Raw genomic sequence first — 19,286 nt, 5'->3', positions numbered from 1 at the left:
ACCTGTCCCCCCTCGGTCACTTAATCCGCCGTCATGGTCTCCAATTCCACTGCTTCGCCGATGACATCCAGCTTTTCATCTCCACCAAGTCCGTCTCCACCGACACCCACTCTATCCTGACAAACTGCATCACTGAAATAAAATCCTGGCTTCAAATCAACTTCCTCAAGCTTAACTGTGATAAATCTGAAATAATCATCATTGGCCCAAAAACGCTCACAAAATCCACCCAAAACTTTGCCCTCAACATCGACGGTATCCCAGTATCCACCTCCCCTCACATCCGGAATCTTGGCGTCATCTTTAACCAAACCCTGTCCTTCAACAAATACACTAAACAGATCACAAAGTCAGCCTTCTTTCACCTGAAAAACATTGCCCGTCTCCGCTCATCCCTCTCCTCCACGGCTGCAGAAACCCTCATCCACGCCTTCATCACCTCCCGTCTGGACTACTGCAATAGCCTCCTCTATGGTTCACCCTCAAAAATCACCAATAAACTCCAATACATTCAGAACTCCGCTGCCCGTCTACTCACCCATTCCCGGACCCGTGACCACATCACCCCCGTCCTTTACAAGCTTCACTGGCTCCCCATCCCCCAGAGAATCCAGTACAAAATCCTCCTCTTGACATACAAAGCCCTCCATAACCTGGCCCCATCCTACCTGGCTGACCTCCTCTCCAGACACACTCCCACCCGCAACCTCCGCTCTGCTGGTACCAACCTCCTGACCCCCTCCATCCGGACCAAATTCAGATCCTGGGGGGACAGGGCCTTCTCCATCGCTGCTCCCACCCTCTGGAACTCACTACCTCACACCATCAGAGACTCCTCCTCACTCACCACATTCAAAACATCACTAAAGACCCACCTGTTCAACACTGCATTCAACATTCAACCCACAGCATTTAACCCCTGACTATCTCTTCTCCTTCTCCCTCCTTTTGCTTTAAATATTTCCCTATTGATTCTTGTCTTTTTGCAATTGTTGTTTTCATGTATTGTTATGCATTATGTTTTCCACTCTGTCAAAGCGCCTTTGGGCTTCTTGAAAAGCGCTATACAAAATAAATGAATTATTATTATTATTATTAAAAATCATTCATAGAGCGACACTTGGCAAAAGAGAACAAATTAGAATGGCACTCGGTAGAGCATCCTTTTGACCTCAAAAATAATTAGTGGTTGAATTCAGTGACGTGATATGCAAATCTTCTTCAAATTTTAAGTTAATCGGATGAAAAGTGACGATTTAAAAAATTTGATCAGTGGTTGACCTTTGGACCTTAAAAATAAATAGAATTCTGTCGGACCATAAACACTACTATTTGGTGAGGTTTCGTGAAGATCGGTTCAAAATTGTGACCTGTAGGCAAGTATAAGTGAGCAGAGACACACACACACACATATACACACACACACACACACACACACACACACACACACACACACACACACACACACACACACACACACACACACACACACACACACACACACACACACACACACACACACACACACACACACAAAGCAGAGTGATCAACATACTTGTCAAAACAAATTTTTTTGCTAAGTAATAAAAAGAGACGTAGGGGTGAAAACAACCTCCATCGACCTTCAGTGACAGGTAATTATCCCAAAACACCTGTGCTGAAATCTGTTTATGCCTCCGCCCCCGAAGGTGGCTGGAGGCATTATGTTTTCAGGTTGTCCGTCCGTCCGTACGGGCTACACCTCGTGTTTCTCAAGAACCATATGTCCAATCGAGACGAAACTTTCAGGGTAGGAGAGACATCCATGCAGAATGTAGGCCATGTGGTATGGCAGCCATCTTAGATGAAACGCAAATAATTAAAAATGATTTCTCGGAAAACGCAAAAACGCAAATTTGAAACTTGGCACTGTCAAGTACTCCCAATTGCGAACAAAAGCATGATAATTATGACATCATAAGTGAAATGGTATATACCTGCCAAAAATGTTTTAATCTAATTCCTTATCCTAAAAATCTGAAATTGCATGCACATGATCTATGACCCATTTGTATTGAAATATTAAATTTTTGACATCATAGGCCACATGGTTTGGTAGCCATATTGGATTCAATCTAAAACCTTAAAAAGAACATCTTTTCCCAAACCACCAAATCTATTGACTCGAAACTTTACGTGTGTCATTGACTAAGCATGGTGATTAAAATATGACCACGAAAACGTCATTGGTCACATGGTGTGACAGCTATTATTGGGTTGAAGGAAATATTAAATAATTATAGATCTGAAACTGCTTACCCTATCGATGAGAAATTTAACAAATATCATCTAACACCATTGTTGCATATACAGACTTGGCATTTAATATGGAATATTTTTTTTGTGGGGGTGAACTTACTTTTCAAGTTGACTTGGAACCAAAAGTTCATTGGAATTATGTTGAAATTATTCTAGATTTTGTTAATGTGACCTTTAAAAGAAACAAAAACCACATTTGACAGTTCGAAGCAAATAAATTGATCCTTGAAAGTGATGTAAACTGATATTGAACTCAATTCACAGACAGTACTGTGTTAAACTTCTGTACGTTTTCCAGAAGTATTTCTATATTTTGCACATTAGCCAAAAATTTTTTAAACAAAAACAAAAGTTAAATTACAACTGGGATTACGGACAGTAAAATTACAGTTCAGTACATCGTATAACCCCCACGAGCATTCAGGAGAGCACGTACACGTTGAGGCATGCTGTTCACGAGATTGGCCAAGGTTTGGACAGGAATCGCTTGCCATGCAGTGACAATAGCCTGCTGCAATTCACGCACAGAGGTCGGCTGCTGGTCCAAGTGGTCGATTTGACGCGTTAATTCTGCCCACAAGTTCTCTATCGGATTCATATCCGGGGACATGGCAGGCCACTCCATATGCTCCACACCACGGTCAGCAAGAAAGTGTTGGATCATGCGAGCACGATGAGGCCATGCATTGTCATCTTGGAAGACAAAGTTTCCTCGAAAGGCTACACGAGCAAATGGAAGCAATGTTTCTTCCAGAATGGCCCTGTACTTGAACTGGTTCAGGTTTCCATTCAGAACAACCAGGTCAGTTTTGCCCCCTGCATGAAAAGCAGACCAAACGGTCACCCCACCACCTCCAGCTTGGACTCTTGGCACTATACAATCTTCGTTGTAGGCTTCATGCACTTGTCTGCGCACTCGGACATGGCCATCTTGACGATAGACCAGAAATCAAAACTCGTCACTGAAGATCACGTGATTCCAGTGTCCTGGCTGCCATTGACGGTGCTCTCTGGCCCACTGCGAACGGCGCTGGCGGTGTTGTCTTGTCAGGCGTGGCTTTCTCAGGGGACGCCTGGCACGATAGCCTGCTTGAACCAGTCGTTGGTTGACTAGCCTTCTGGATACAGGCACATTTGTCAGTTGCTGCCACTCAGCCCTAAGCCGATTAGCTGACTTTGTACGGCCATTGCGGACTAACCGGTGCAGCTGGCGATCATCCCTCCTTGTGGTTCTGTGGGGACTTCCTGGCCTCGATATTGGAGGAGGGACACCCCTCTGAGCATTTCGTTTCGGGATCTTTGACACCTGACCTTGAGTGATGCCATACTGCCGAGCTATAGCACACTGTTTCATGCCGGAATTTCGTAAAGCCACCACTCCATGACAAACAGCATTGTCGAGTTGACGGACCATCTCCAGAGGAAGCGGCAATAACTTTTGTAGACATGCAGCAGTTGTTTTCCACTAATACAGAACGCAACAACCCTTATATACCCGATTGTGAAGCCAAACGTCAAATGTACCAGTCCGTACATTTTGTCACGCCACCTGTGATATAATCCTGTTATTGACTTCTTGCTGCGACAGACAATCAGTGACATGGTTCTTTTAACAAAGAAATCACCGAAGCGTAAAAGAAACTCACCAGATTGATATACTGAGTTCAGAAAGGAAACCCAAGTCAAGAAAAAAAAAAAATTCCATATTAAATGCCAAGTATGTAGTTTGAAAATTATGATGTTGTAGGTCACGTGGTTTGGCAGCCATCTTGGATAGAATAAAGAACCCTATCCAATCAAGACGTAACTTCACAAACGTGATCCACTACCCATACATATGCAGAGTGTACATTTTTTAAGGTCTTATGTCATGTGGTATGGCAGCCATATTAGCTTGAAAGCCGATATTTAAAAAAATCCCTTCTCTGAAACTGCTTCACCGATTGATGTGAAACCTGTCATGGCTGGTGAAAATGTCATACTTGAGAACAGCTGACGGAATTTAAATCAAACTTGTTTATTTTTAGGACAGTGAACGATGGCATCTACCCGTTGTGGGACTATGCGGAGGCATATTGGCGACACGGTCGCATTGTTATGGTTTTAAATTTGTTACCTATCGGTTTTTGGTTCTCTTCCAGCACCGCACAAAACAATCGACTTCATGTTGGAATTACATGCTTTTGTTTTAGATGCTGATGATATGTTATTGCTTACCCATACGTTGTTGATTCCGCAGCGATATCTTAGAAAGTCATTTGCGACTTGGGAAACTATCCCAATTCCTGAATATCGTCCTCACGTTTCAACCTCCTATAGCTACCTTTAAGATTTTTGGGACCGATCAGAGATCTACAGTCTGATGACTTCCTCATGGCTTTCACTACCAGACGTCATAATCATATCAAACGGAAAAACAAGTACTACATTGGAGTCATCCATCAGGAGGAACCTGGAGATTATTTGGGTTTCAACTGCTACTCCACTACCCTCAAACTCATCCAGGTGCAGCCTCTTGAGTGCGATCTCCACATTCTGACCGCACAGATCACAGCTTTTGTACATTTGTTGCAGTTTATTTTAGCACATGTTAACTCGTCTATTATTTTAATGGCTGCTTATTCATAAACAAAATAGCACAATGTTGACTATTCCAATCTATTTCCTTTCCCCTCTTAACCCATCCCGTTTTCACAATTTACTCCTCACTCCTCCCTTTCCTCTTTCATACATAATGTCGATAATGTGTTTTACAATCCCTACATTTTACTTTAATCATGTTGTCCATCATTTTATTGCAACATGTGACATTTATAAGGAATCATTAACTGCCTGGTCAAGCTAAAATGCTACTCGAAAGAGGAAAAATAGGGGCAACACCCCTGGGCGCTCACCTGGAAGAAGAAAGCAGTCCACTACACTGATTAAAGGTATTTTCAATCAATTTCAATGGTTGCTAAAAGACAGGGCAGCAATCACCTATTTGGGGGAGGAATCACCCCCCCCCCCCCACCCCCAATACCTCCCTAGTCTCCATTTGAACAAACATTGATACATCACGGGTGATGAAGGTTGTGGTCAAGCTTCATTGAAATTTTGTGTGTAGTTTCAGAGAAAAGAGCAAATACCTACTTTTGAGGGGGAGGAAAGCAACCCTCCCCCCTTCCCCCGTGAACCACCCGAGGGCCTGGTTTTTCTTAATGCCGTGAACAAGCTTTGGTGCAACATGGGTGATTAAGGTTGTGGTCAAGTTTCAGAATTGCATGTGTAGTTTCTGAGAAGAAAGCAAATACCTATTTTGGGGGGGAAACCCCCTCTCCTTCCACATGCCCCTCCCCCTCTCCTTCCACATGCCCCTCCCACTCTCCTTTCCCATGCCCTCCCACTCTCTTTTCCCATGCCCCTCCCACTCTCCTTTCCCATGCCCCTCCCACTCTCCTTGCCCATGCCCCACCCCGTCTCCTTGCCCATGCTCCTCCCCCTCTCCTTGCACATACCCCTCCCCCTCTCCTTGCCCATGCCCCACCCCCTCTCCTTCCACATGCCACTTCACCCTCACCATCCCCTATGCCCCTCCCTTCCCCATGTCTCTCCCCCAAGTTGATTCGAGTAACAAATGAAAAGTTCAGATAAATTTATGCAAATGTTTTCCCACAGCTCCAATCAACAAGTATGGCTGACGCTCACAAAGTATCCGTGTCCAAACAACAAGTTTACACCAGGTACACCAAATGCTCAAAGAAGAGCTACGGGATTTAATCAGGGTATGACCAATCAAGGACGTTCATCCTTGCTAACATCACACAATGCTTACTTTAGTAGGAAGCACAAAGAACAAGGCCTGAGTAGGAAGCTTGATGAAAATTTCGTGCACACGACAAGCCAAATGTCACAACACAGCTGTTGCAAACATAAAGGTGTGAAAAGCAGCATTCCAAATGGGATGATATGACTGACATACCAGGGACGGATAAACTGTTGTAAGATTGGAGCAACTTCCTGCGGACAAACAAAGCCCAAACGACCGATGGTGATGGCTGGAGAAAGAGTGAGGAAAGGAGGGAGAAAATAAAGGAAATAAATGAAAAACTTGATCTGATGTCATTTCTGTGAAATTACTGGATTTAACAAGGCTCTCTATCACAGGAATTAAACAAAAGCGTACAATTGCTCGAGGCAGAGCGAAGGTGGGAATGCTCTATACTGTGGGTTTCACGTTATCGTTTAACAAAACGGGTCTGAGACAAAGGAGTGGTCCTGTCTGAAAACAAGGTCATCAGATTAACAACAAGAGCCATTTAACACGTCACTGATAGGTTACCTGTATTTTCTAAAAGAGTCTTGGGTGTGTTGGCTCGGTTAATTATATCCACCAGATGATTCAACACCATCGGTACATAGACTTGCATTTCCGTTCCTGAGTGGGGGAGAAAAATAAAAGAAGAGGTTAAATATGGACGTAAACAATTTTAAAAAGGAGTGAAACGAGAACTGAGGACAATAAGTGATGCATTTAACAAAAACGCACTCATCAAAATGTTCAGTACACTCACTACTACAACTACTCGGTCATTCACCAATCACATCCACTCTATTCCACTCCATTCATCCCAACTCACCCATTTGGATGCTTATTTCTCCAATTGCCCAGATGGCGTTGTTGCAAACAGAGATGAGCTCTGGATTCAGGTTTACACCAAGAATGGGCATGAAGTCGGCTAGGGGGAGACCGAGAAAAGAGTGGACAGGGAGAGGGAGAGGGAGAGGGAGAGGGAGAGGGAGAGGGAGAGGAGAGAGAGAGAGAGAGAGAGAGAGAGAGAGAGAGAGAGAGAGAGAGAGAGAGAGAGAGAGATATTTGAATATCAGGAGGGAAGGACTCAGTGCAGTACAACCAATGAGTTATGTGCTGAACAAGACGAGAACTTACAGATGCAAGGCTTGACGTGCTGAAAACAGGCCTTGGTAAGATCCCCCAGTAGTGCAAAAGAGCTTTGTCTCACTTCAGGCATTTTGTCCTGAAATAAAGTGTTCTTCATATTTTACTCATCACTTTGTCAATACATTTCCTTGCAGCCATTATTGACTATTACTGAGAAAGGAAAAAACACACTATGAAATGTTGCAGCAGCATTATCACACATGTAAATCAGCACACAGGTGAGCTTGTCCGTGAAGTAAATATTAGCAACAAGTACATTGGGAGAGAAGTGCGACTCAGACGTGCCTTTCCTATTTATTTTTGTGAGAAAAATAAACGATGAAAAAGTTCCAAGTCACAAAATCGACAAATTGGACTTCATAATAACTTGGAGAAGGAAATCTCGACTGTCGGTGGCTAATAGGCCTGTCCCACATTCGCGACTTCACACCCAAGCTAATCACCTGATCCACAAGCATACTTGCCCTCCACGACATCAACCGCAACTACAACACAAACCACTCAATAGGATGGGAAAGCCAGGGGACAAGACGGACATCGTGTGGATTGCTTTGGCGACTAAACTTACAATCCTACTTTTCTTGCTTTTCTCCATAAATGTTTCGGCTTTTCTTGAATCTTTCCAAACGTATATGAGATAACCACCAAATCGACGGCATAGTCCAAATCCTGCAGAACAGCTTTGGTCATCCGTTCAATACTGCGTCTTTCCCTTTGTTTTCTTCAACACGAGCCACTCCTGGGCTTCACACGTGTCCATACTGGAAATCATGGTGACCGTTTTCTATCATGAATTACATGGCAGATGAAGCCTTCAGATAAGATTTTAATCATTTTCTCAAGTAATTCATACATCTTTAAAAGTTTCCACAGTGAGCACAAACAAAAGCTTTTCCGAAATCGACACATAAAACGTGTTTTCCATTCCATCAACTGTTCAGTAATTCACCGTTTTAAGGACAAAGTCTGATCGCTGTAACATTTGCCCTTTCTCAAACCAACCAGTTCTCTTTTGAACATCTTTGTGCCCTTTCCAAAGCGCACTTAACTTTTGATACCAAAAAATCTAAGGTTATTCCATTCCAATACGGGACTTTCAAAATGACGTATGGATGCTAAATGAGGCCTTTTTCGCATGTGCGGTGCGTGTGTTCGACTTCCCAGGTACTTTTAACCTGCCATTACTAGCACAAAATGTGTAATTCAAATTGCTTTATTTAAACATAATTTTCAGCATTAAAATGAAAGTTGCAATTTCCAAATGGTCCTGTTTTGTTCCTGAATGTTCCTATATATTGTTGCGGTTTTAGAACCCACACTTGTATATAAACTCTTGTAAATATCTCATCATTAAAAGGTTAAAGGTAGCACCCATAGTTAGTCCACAAGCAACACGTGGGCCACCATAGGAACTCAGTTATTTTATTAGTATGTGTTTTAGATAAGGCTGTGTTTCCAATAGTTTAATCAGCGTTGCGTCGATTAAATAAGAGGAGGTCCCCAATTCGTTCATTTTACAACCTCTCTCTCCAAGCGACGCCATTACGCGCCCCTACAGTCGGTGCCTATGTCTCTCCCAATTTGTTACGCGCCTTTGTTAGCAGCGTTCGCTGCCTTGAGCTGAAGCTCGCTCAAACGCCGCCATAAGCCATGCAGTAAGGCCCGAGAAAGGAGGCGGAGCGCCAAGAAGAAGGTGTGGCCACGTCATCCAGTCATCAAAGGCGTGGCCGGTAAGCCCCCACCAGCCAACCAGGGCTGAAGGAACATCACCGACGGGCGTGGCTTTGGGGAGCGCGGAGTGATCGCGTGGCGCATAATATAAGCACGAACGCAAAGCCCTTTCACGGAACTGATACGGAGCGCACCTTTGTGAAAGGACTCGGCTGGGAGAGAGCGCATTTTCAAAGAACTTGGAGGACTTGTCGGAGGCGCGCTTGTTGGAGAGATACGGCAGCGCTTCTTAAGGACTCACTCGCTGGCGCTGATTAAGAGGACTTTGGGGAGGGGGCGTGTAGCACGAACGTGCAAATATTACGTACGAAGGACACCAGCTTCCCCCGTTATATAAACTGTCCGCTCGCGTCCAACTACGCGCGGAGCTGCCTGCCGGGTTTCGCCGCTGGACCGGAGCCGGGACTGGAGTTGACTGGAGCCTGGACCCTCTACCTGACCATCGACCAGCTACAATCCCCGTGTGAGTGTGTATGTTTGTCTGGGGTATTCGAGTAAGACTGTTTTAAGACTGCCCTGTGTGCTGCTTCTTCCTCTTCCTTTCCTGTACAAGTGCACATTCTTTTGTTTCCTCTTCTTTCTGTATATTTGTAATAAACCCATCTTTGTTCTTCCTACCTTCTGGTTTCATCTCCATCCGATCGCATCCGTCCTTTCTTCCATTGGGTAAACGTGGCACGATCAAACCGCTCAGAATCGGGTTTAGTCTCTTTGTTACTAGCTCGGATCGCGGATTGCTATCCGCTTGGCATTTTCCATCGTATCCGTGGTTCGAGCGGGAGCTATTCCCTCGTTTCCGGCCGGCGTTGGTACTTAGGTAGTAGTGAACCCCTAGGCCTAACAAACCCTATCTAACGCCGCGCCGGGAAGGACGTTATAACCCCCAGGACTCGGGTCGGCCAGATAAGAAGACAAGGGGATTAACCCCCCCCCCCCTTCCTTGATAAGGGGAGCGCCGACGGCCGAGATCCGTAACAATTGGTGTCAGGAGTGGGATTTGGAACCTGGGACTAAATTTATTAGACCAAATTTTTGACACCAATTGTGCATATTGGCCGTAACAATTGGTGTCTGGGAGCGGGATTTGGACCCGAACCAAATTTTTATATTTTTGGACAAAAATTGTCAAAATTTCGAGCGGCCGAAATTTTATTGAAGGATCTAAATTGAATCGTGCCGTGGATAACCAAGGCGATCGGATGCCGGTGGGGGTGAATGAGGAGGTAGAAGAGGAGTTAGAGTCAACCCAGGACCCCAGGGAACAATTGGGAGAGATGGAGGAGGAAAGTGATGAAGGTGCGGTAGTGGGGGTTGCAGGCGCACAAAATGGCGGCGCCTCGCACATGGCCGTGGCAGCCGAGCCCGCGGTGCCAATGGACTGGAGCCTATTTATGGTACAAGTGAGGGCCTTTATGGTCAAGTCGGGTGAAGACATGGAAAAGAACAGGGAGCAATTGGGAAGCCAAATTGGGGGATTAGATAGAAAAATTGGGGGATTGAGTAAGGAGATGGGAGAAATGAGGGCTGATAGTGAGGGAATGGAAAATAGAATGAGGGAGCAATTAGACAGCAAAATTGTGGGGTTAGAAAGTAAATTAGGGGCCCAATTGGAGGACGTGAGTAGCCAAATGAACAAAGGGATAACGGGGTTGGAAAACAGAATGGCCGCCCAGGAGAACCAAATGGAAGGAATGGAGGACGGGTTAGCGGGGTTTGGAAACAGAGTGGGTGGCCAGATAGAGCAGATGGGGAGAGACATAGCCCGCAGATCGGGCAGAAAGGTTGCGGGGGTACGCGACGAGGTAGCACGACTCGAGGAGTGCAGGTTAAGCGAGGCTGAGCAAAGCGCAGTTACGTGGACGGGTATAGAAATCGCGACCCGGGGTATAGAGAAGCCGACGACCGCCGAATTAAAAGATTTTATTTTATTAGCGCCAGCGGTCGTCGAGCTGAATAAAGGAAATAAAAGCGAAGCAATAGTGGAAATTGGGGCGGAAGAGACAGCGGACTTAGAAAAGCACTCGCGGAAGGAAGAGATGGAATGCATGCAAAGTCTGTATTCACATCATGATGCTGTACTTATTAACCCCAATGAAAGTTTGCAGCTGTTGCGTGTGGAGAAAAGGATCCCGAAGGTAAGCCGGGCTGTATATGGCGAGAAAAGATTTGGCGCAAAAAGATTTTTCGCGCGCTTGGGATCCCGGCGTAACCCGGGCGCTCGTAGAAGGTCCGTGGTGCGCTGTGTGAGTGGAAATGACGTGCGTGTGAGGAAAAGGTGCACGCCGGAGAGTGAGTGTGTAACAGAGTATGGGAGTGAGAGTGAGAGTGACACAGAGTGTGAGATGGATATGGATGAAGAGCGTGTGCGAGAATGCACACCTGGGTTGGTTGAGGAGCGTGTGCGAGGATGCACACCTGAGTTGGTTGTGGCGAATGTGCGGGAGAGCATACCAGAGCGCGTTATTGGGTGTGCAAAAGAGTGCACACCCGTGGGTAGGTGTGTGCTCAGTGGGTGTGCAACAGAGTGCGAACCCGTGAGTGGTACTGAGTACGTACCGGGAGAGTGTGTGCAAGAAGGTGCACGAGAGAGGTGTGTAACGGAGTGTGTGTGTGCCTGGGTGGTGTGCACGAGAGAGTGCGGTGGCGGAATTGACGGAGTGTATGGGCTCGTGAATAAGAAACGGAACGCATGGTGTGAGAATGCGACTGGAGCATCGACGCGGACCGGGGCAGCGCTTAGGCCGACGTATAGCCGACGCGAGCTCTCGGGGCGCGGTGTTCTTTGTGTGCTGCGGGGGCCGGCGGGGATCGTTGCCGCGTTGCTCCTGCAAGGAGCGCCGTGCACGATCCGGGCCGGGCCCCGCCCTGCACGGTCGATGCCGCGTTTTGCCAGGCAAGGCGACCGGCCTGATTCGAGGGGAGGTAGGAGGGTTCGGAGCAGCGCCCCCTTGCGGTCGCGGCGCTCCGGCCGGGGAAGGCTGGGCCATCGCGCTTGGGAGCGCAAAGCGTTGCGCCGAGATGGTGCCCGGAGCCTTGGCCCGACAAAACCTCCTCCCCTGAATCCGAATGCCGGACGGACCCAACCTGCAGGAGACAGACAACCCGTATGCATCGCTCGGCTTTGCGAAGCCGAGCAGTAAAAATGCTTTGACGCACCGAGGCTCGAGAGTAGTGGGCGATCAGTAATAGTGGTAGCAGTGATGATGGCAAATGGTATCCGGTGTAGAGGGATGGTAAATCTACCATCCCTCACATCACTTTGGGCAAAGGAGCAATCGGTTTATGGGGTGGCAGCACAAACTAGCCCGGGAGGGTTCGGATAATGTACAGGGATCTAGACATGACCATAGGTGACTGAGATTTAAGTAGTGACATTGTACCTGTAGTGGGGACGTAGAGTAGAGTAGTTGGTTGATAATGACGAGGGAGTGCTTCGTATAAGGGATGACGGGGAGCACCAGTATTAGAAGGGAGTAGATCGTTAAATGATGCTGTGTGCATGAGAATCTTTGTGGTGAGGGTGATGAAATGAGGCATTGCGAATGTAAGTTCTAATAGTGCTGGTGAAATGAGGCAATGCTCGAGAGGGATGTGTGTGTGTGTTGAGTGATTGACCTGCACGATGTGCAAGTGAAGTACAGGTGTGTGGAATGAATGGTGTGGAGTGAGTAGTGTGGAATACGTGGAGTGGAGTGTATGGTGCGAAGGAGTGGATGGGGGAAGGATGGACCCCTTCATGAATACCCGGGGAGGGTAGTTTAAAAGTAGGTAGAGGGAGTAGGTAAATTTGGTTGGATATTGACATCTGTGGTGCTGAAAGTAGCAAGGTATTGCTTGGTTTGGTGCATGAGTAAAGTGAAATGGCTGGGCGTGTGGCCTGTTAGTGAGAATGGTTAAATGGGCACTCTGCCACTGGTAGTCTGTCGGCCAGGTGAGGCCGCAGGTAGGCTCTGGGAGCCAGGTAGTAGAGTTCAGTGGGGCCCGTGGATCCCGAGAGAGGACCCGGGTAGCCCGATGCCAGAGGGGGCATTAGTGGGGTAAGGGAGCCAGAGGGCCTTCCCCAAGTTAGGGTGAGGAGCTAGGTAAGCTCAGGTGGCAACTACAGTGGCGGAGGTGTGCAGGTGAGCGGACCTGCTGGTGAGCCACACGACCCAGCCCCAAAATTGTGCGAGGGCACAGAGAGAAAAACCGGGGGAGTGAGACCCCAAATTGGGAGGCACCACAGGGATGGTCAATGGGAAATGGTTTTTAGAACCACATCGTTTAATGATGGCCAATGGATTGGCAGGCAAGACCCCGGGTAGTTTAAAGAGAGTTAATGTCATTTAGAAGGATAGATAGGAGGAAATCTCTTCGCACCATCCGCATCCACTCACCTCGGTGACAGGACTCCACACCAGTTTTTGCAAGCATTTGGAATGTAAGACGCATCAGGACGTGGGGGAGACATTGTAGTTATTCCAGCTCTTCCTCCTTAGGAGGGATTGATGACGAATTTGGCATTAGGGGAGATATGGGGGACAAGACGTTAGCGACTAATTTGTAAATTTGTAAATGGTGTAAATACAGGGCAGGGGCAAGGGTAGAGTAGGTGACATGGGGGGTGACGAACGTTAGGGACGAGCTTTCTCGACTCGCTCTCACACGCCCCTCATCTTGCATTACCTTGTTTTGATGTGTACCCTTGCACCCTTGCCCCCTGCTAACCTCTACTTTGTCTTCCTTCCCCACTCATGGACCATGTTCTTCTGTGCCCGAGGGGAGTGTGCAGGTGCCGGGGATTGTGCGCCCGCACCCTTGCTGCCTCCTGCCTGCACTGATGCACCATGTGGACCACACGTTCTGTGGCCTGGCACCACTTATGGACCACACGTTCTGTGGCCTGGCACCACTTATGGACCACACGTTCTGTGGCCTGGCACCTCTGCTGGGACCGACCATTATTGCCAGCGGTATCTGGCTTGGGGACCACTGTTTTAAGTGGCATCGATGCCATGCAGGTGGACCACCTGAGTTGGCCCTGCTGGCCATACAAAGAATAAAAAGCGGACGCAGTGTGTGCCCTTTTAATTAAAACAACATCAAGCAAGAAGATCCATCAATCAAGCCAATGTGCATCAGCCCAGCGGAGAAGAAGAAGACACCATTTATTATTTTAAATTGTTTTTGTGCCTTTTCATTTTTGGTGCTTTTCGTGCATTTTCATTGTGGTGCATTTCTTTATTATGGTGCATTCATTTTATGGGTACATATGGTATGGTGTATCGGTGCAGTGCATGGCAATGGCATTTTCCCCTTTTCAAAAGTTCTTCTTTTCCCACAAAAGACAGGTCCTGGGTTGCAGTTTGTAAATAATTAGTGTCATGTAAATAATGCTCCCCACCGGCTAAATGTTTAGTTTGAGAATAATTCCGTAATTCGGTTAATTGTGGGCGTGAGTCAGTTAGGTAGGATGCAACGCAGCAGGTGGGACATATCTAGTGTTAAAACTGTTGCACTCATAGTTGGGGCATTTTATAATTTTTTTGAAAAATCTGTGAAAAAATTGCTTACCAATAGCTTTCTTCACCAATGTGTTCATGTAGGTGTCTACAAACACCTCTCAATTTATTCCTTCCCAAATCCTTGGGGAAAAGTCAAAATTCAAAATGGCGTCCAAAATGGAAAAATTGTGGATAAAGTCATAGTTTGGCCAGAAATTTAATATTTAATATGGGGAAGAAACCACAAAAATATTGTTCTAGGACAATTGTGAACTCTTGCTAAGCATATTTGTATTATTATCTTGCTTTATATCTAAGATGGTGGCCAAAATGATGTCCAAAATGGCCGCTAAAATGTGAAAATTGTGGATAAAGTCATAGCTTGGCCAGAAATGTAATAATTATTATCTTGCTTCAATAATAGGTGTCTACTGAGACCTCTCAATTGATTCATTATGGAAGGGGATGTAATAGCTGCACCTGGCCATGGCTTGAGGTGTTTCATCTGTGATGATCCTGGGACTGAGATGCAGAAGCTGTCAAAAGTCACCCAAAAAGGCCACTCACAGATGTTATCATATTCTGAGTGCGTGGACGATGCGGCGCTGATCAGGAGACTAAATGAGGACTGGAAAAACGGAGATGACCCCAAGTTGAGATATCATTTGGATTGCAGAACCGAGTTATACAATCGTGTGAAAAGTATATCCACTGCAACTGCAACTGCTAATCGTAAGTTTTTAGATTATCATTCAGAAGAAGTAGCCACTTGCAGAGATTTCGATCCCAATCTGTTATAAGTTGTGATGTTGCAAATGAAGAAAAACTAACCAAAACTACCTTTCTACACAATCCATTCCCTAGGACAAGACGAGGAGGACCGAAGGTCAGGCAGGATGAAAAGACGACGGGTATTCTCTGGGTCAAGTACTTCAAGTGCCGGCAGCTCCAAGTCCAAAACCCCATCAGTACACCTTGTCTACCGTGATGTTTGTATACTCTGTAACGAAGGCATCAACGTTGGAGCATTGGCCAGATACCCTGGTAAGTTGCCTGTCAGCCTGTCGCAAGCAGGGTCATGCAGAAGTTAAAATGAATGTCTTGAGAATTCATATTTCTTTTTTATTTTTCTTGCTCCTTACTGTACTACTCGAAGTCGAAATATTTAATCATGAACCTAATCCTAGATATGTGACTATTTTAAAACATACCTATCTTCCAGACAGAGCCCGGAAGTTGTATCATGCACCTGACAATCGCTACATGAACCGACTGAAAAGGAGCTTCATGGAGACAGCAGTGAGCCGAGGAGATGCCTGGGGAAATGAGGTTGCCAGTCGCCTGTCTGGGATTGTAGATTTGGTAGCAGAAGAGGCACTGTATCATCTTCGGTGCAGGACCCTGTTAGAGCACCCAGTTGAAAACTCTAAGGTATTGACTATCGAATAAATGAATGACCCCTTTGGATCTCTGACTGATTTTTTAATTAGACTAGACGTCCATGACTCCATGGATAATATTCTTGGGGCAAAAATATATTTTTTAAAGTCAATCATTTCAATTAAAAATTCAATATTATTTCCTCAGGTCGGACGGCCTCTTGACGAAGCGAAACAATTGCTGTTTGAGAACTTGTGCAAATGGATGGATGAAGAAGTGGAACACGGTGTGACAACTCTCGCAGAGATCCACATGAAGATGGTAGAGCTTGACTCAACCGAGGACAAAAGTCTGGCATACGGCCGGCGATATCTGAAAACAAAGCTTCAGCAAGAGTACAATGAGTCTCTCTACTTCATGTCGGAAGAGAAAAGAGCGGACATTGTGTGCCTGAAAGACACGACAAATGCAATCCTTCGAGACTACCGTCAACAGGTCACCACCCCCTTGCACACTGTTGACGATGCTGAATGTTGACGATGTTGTTGACGATGTTGTTGACGTTGACGTCAATCGATGTTGACGATTTGACATCTTCAGCAAGCGGGCCGCTGCTGGGAGCATCAAACCTGAGAAACTGCCCCGGACAACAGAAGCTGCAGCACAGCACTCTCTCCGGGCTTATCTCCAGACTAGAGATTGGCTGCTGCTGCAAACTCCATCATTGGATGTCCTGGACTACGGATGGAAACTCGGTGACCAAGGTTATGCGCCGGTCCCTACAACAGACCCTATCGCACCGGACTATCTTCTGAAGTTTGTCTGCTGCAACTGTGAGGGGGAATGTAGCACACTCAGGTGCTCCTGTAAAAAGCAAGGAGTCAAGTGTATTTCTGCTTGCGGCAACTGTCATGGTAACTCTTGCCAGAACATCAACCAGCCAGATGACGAGAGGAGTGTGGGATATGCTGGGGATTAGGATGAGTAGGGTGAACTAGAGAACTGACTAACCGAGGTTTCAATTGAGATACATTTCTATTTCTATATAAAGCTATGACTTTATCCACAATTTTCACATTTTAGCGGCCATTTTGGACATCATTTTGGCCACCATCTTGGATATAAAGCAAGATAATAATACAAATATGCTTAGCAAGAGTTCACAATTGTCCTAGAACAATATTTTTGTGGTTTCTTCCCCATATTAAGTATTAAATGTCTGGCCAAACTATGACTTTATCCACAATTTTTCCATTTTGGACGCCATTTTGAATTTTGACTTTTCCCCAAGGATTTGGGAAGGAATAAATTGAGAGGTGTTTGTAGACACCTACATGAACACATTGGTGAAGAAAGCTATTGGTAAGCAATTTTTTCACAGATTTTTCAAAAAAATTATAAAATGCCCTAACTATCAGGGTGAGGTTAAAAGTAGAGGGTAACCACACCTAAGTGTCACATTAATTTAAAAGATAGCCCTTTTGTTTCGGCTCGGGAAGAGCCTGGAAAAAGGGGGGGGGTGCAGTGTTGCGGTTTTAGAACCCACACTTGTATATAAACTCCTGTAAATATCTAATCATTAAAAGGTTAAAGGTAGCACCCCTAGTTAGTCCACAAGCAACACGTAGGCCACCATAGGAACTCAGTTATTTCATTAGTATGTGTTTTAGATAAGGCCGTGTTTCCAATAGTTGAATCTGCCTTGCGTCGATTAAATAAGAGTAGGTCCCCAATTCGTTCATTTTACAACCTCCCTCTCCAAGCGACGCCATTACGCGCCCCTACATTCGGTGCCCATGTCTCCCTCAATTTGTTACGCGCCTTTGTTAGCAGCGTTCGCTGCCTTGAGCTGAAGCTCGCTCAAACGCCGCCATAAGCCATGCGGTAAGGCCCGAGAAAGGAGGCTGAGCGCCGAGAAGAAGGTGTGGCCACGTCATCCAGTCATCAAAGGCGTGGCCGGTAAGCCCCCACCAGCCAACCAGGGCTGAAGGAACATCACCGACGGGCGTGGCTTTGGGGAGCGCGGAGTGATCGCGTGGCGCATTATATAAGCGCGAACGCAAAGCCCTTTCACGGGACTGATACGAAGCGCACCTTTGTGAAAGGACTCGGATGGGAGAGAGCGCATTTTCAAAGAACTTGGAGGAGGCGCGCTTGTTGGAGAGATACGGCAGCGCTTGTTAAGGACTCATTCGCTGGCGCTGATAAAGAGGACTTTGGGGAGGGGGCGTGTAGCACGAACGTGCAAATATTACGTATGAAGGACACCAGCTTCCCCCGTTATATAAACAGTCCGCTCGCGTCCAACTACGCGCGGAGCTGCCTGCTGGGTTTCTCCGCTGGACCGGAGCCGGGACTGGAGTCGACTGGAGCCTGGACCCTCTACCTGACCATCGACCAGCTACAATCCCCGTGTGAGTGTGTATGTTTGTCTGGGGTATTAGAGTAAGACTGTTTTAAGACAGCCCTGTGTGCTGCTTCTTCCTCTTCCTTTCCTGTACATTCTTTTGTTTCCTCTTCTTTCTGTATATTTGTAATAAACCCATCTTTGTTCTTCCTACCTTCTGGTTTCATCTCCATCCGATCGCATCTGTCCTTTCTTCCATTGGGTAAACGTGGCACAATCAAACCGCTCAGAATCGGGTTTAGTCTCTGTTACTAGCTCGGATCGCGGATTGCTATCCGCTCGGCATTTTCCATCGTATCCGTGGTTCGAGCGGGAGCTATTCCCTCGTTTCCGGCCGGCGTTGGTACTTAGGTTGTCCGCCTAAGTACTTAGGTTGGTTGTCCGCCTTTGACACCATCAATCACACCATCCTCCTCACCCGACTTGAAACCACCTTCAACATTACCGGCACTGCCCTCTCTTGGATCAAATCATACCTCTCCGACAGACACCAGTTCATCTCCATCAATAACTGCAAATCCCCCACTGCTCCCCTCCCCCAAGGTTCAGTTCTTGGCCCCCTCCTCTTCATCCTGTACCTGTCCCCCCTTGGTCACTTAATCCGCCGTCATGGTCTCCAATTCCACTGCTTCGCCGATGACATCCAGCTTTTCATCTCCACCAAGTCCATCTCCACCGCCACCCACTCTATCCTGACAAACTGCATCACTGAAATAAAATCCTGGCTTCAAATCAACTTCCTCAAACTTAACTATGATAAATCTGAACTAATCATCATTGGCCCAAAAACGCTCACCAAATCCACCCATAACTTTGCCCTCAACATCGACGGTTTCCCAGTATCCACCTCCCCTCACATCCGGAATCTTGGCATCATCTTTGACCAAACCCTCTCCTTCGACAAATACACTAAACAGATCACAAAGACAGCCTTCTTTCACCTGAAAAACATCGCCCGTCTCCGTCCATCCCTCTCCTCCACGGATGCAGAAACCCTCATCCACGCCTTCATCACCTCCCGTCTGGACTACAGCAACAGCCTCCTCTT

General features: G+C 46.5%; 2 protein-coding genes across 3 annotated transcripts in view; one reads left to right on the top strand and one right to left on the bottom strand.

Annotated features, from left to right (window-relative positions):
* LOC137421317 (transportin-1) overlaps positions 1-19,286 on the bottom strand; it is an 89,870-nt gene that overhangs the window by 27,806 nt on the left and 42,778 nt on the right. For both annotated transcript variants that reach the window (XM_068107238.2, XM_068107239.2), the window contains 4 exons: positions 7,226-7,313; positions 6,918-7,016; positions 6,620-6,715; positions 6,260-6,335 (listed from right to left, as the gene is read on the bottom strand). In XM_068107238.2, coding sequence (XP_067963339.1) covers positions 6,260-6,335; positions 6,620-6,715; positions 6,918-7,016; positions 7,226-7,313 — 359 coding nt within the window. The remainder of the gene's footprint in view (positions 1-6,259; positions 6,336-6,619; positions 6,716-6,917; positions 7,017-7,225; positions 7,314-19,286) is intronic.
* LOC137422702 (uncharacterized) lies at positions 14,795-17,294 on the top strand. Its single transcript, XM_068109396.2, has 4 exons — positions 14,795-15,183; positions 15,316-15,495; positions 15,674-15,882; positions 16,039-17,294. Exons 1-4 carry the CDS (start codon positions 14,907-14,909, stop codon positions 16,366-16,368), a joined length of 996 nt encoding a protein of 331 aa, XP_067965497.2. The 5' UTR covers positions 14,795-14,906; the 3' UTR covers positions 16,369-17,294.

The sequence above is a fragment of the Myxine glutinosa genome, chromosome 2, assembly GCF_964187855.1.
Source record: "Myxine glutinosa chromosome 2, kmMyxGlut1.1, whole genome shotgun sequence".
Lineage (NCBI taxonomy): Eukaryota > Metazoa > Chordata > Myxini > Myxiniformes > Myxinidae > Myxine > Myxine glutinosa.
Note: the sequence above shows the minus strand (reverse complement) of the source record. Positions and strands in the feature narration are given on the sequence as shown.

Bases quoted from the DNA above. Each gene is read 5' to 3' on its own strand.
- LOC137422702 (XM_068109396.2), top strand. From the start codon at position 14,907: ATGGAAGGGGATGTAATAGCTGCACCTGGCCATGGCTTGAGGTGTTTC. The intron at 15,184-15,315 runs GTAAGTTTTTAG...TCCATTCCCTAG, and splicing joins TGCAACTGCAACTGCTAATC to GACAAGACGAGGAGGACCGA. The intron at 15,883-16,038 runs GTATTGACTATC...TTATTTCCTCAG, and splicing joins ACCCAGTTGAAAACTCTAAG to GTCGGACGGCCTCTTGACGA.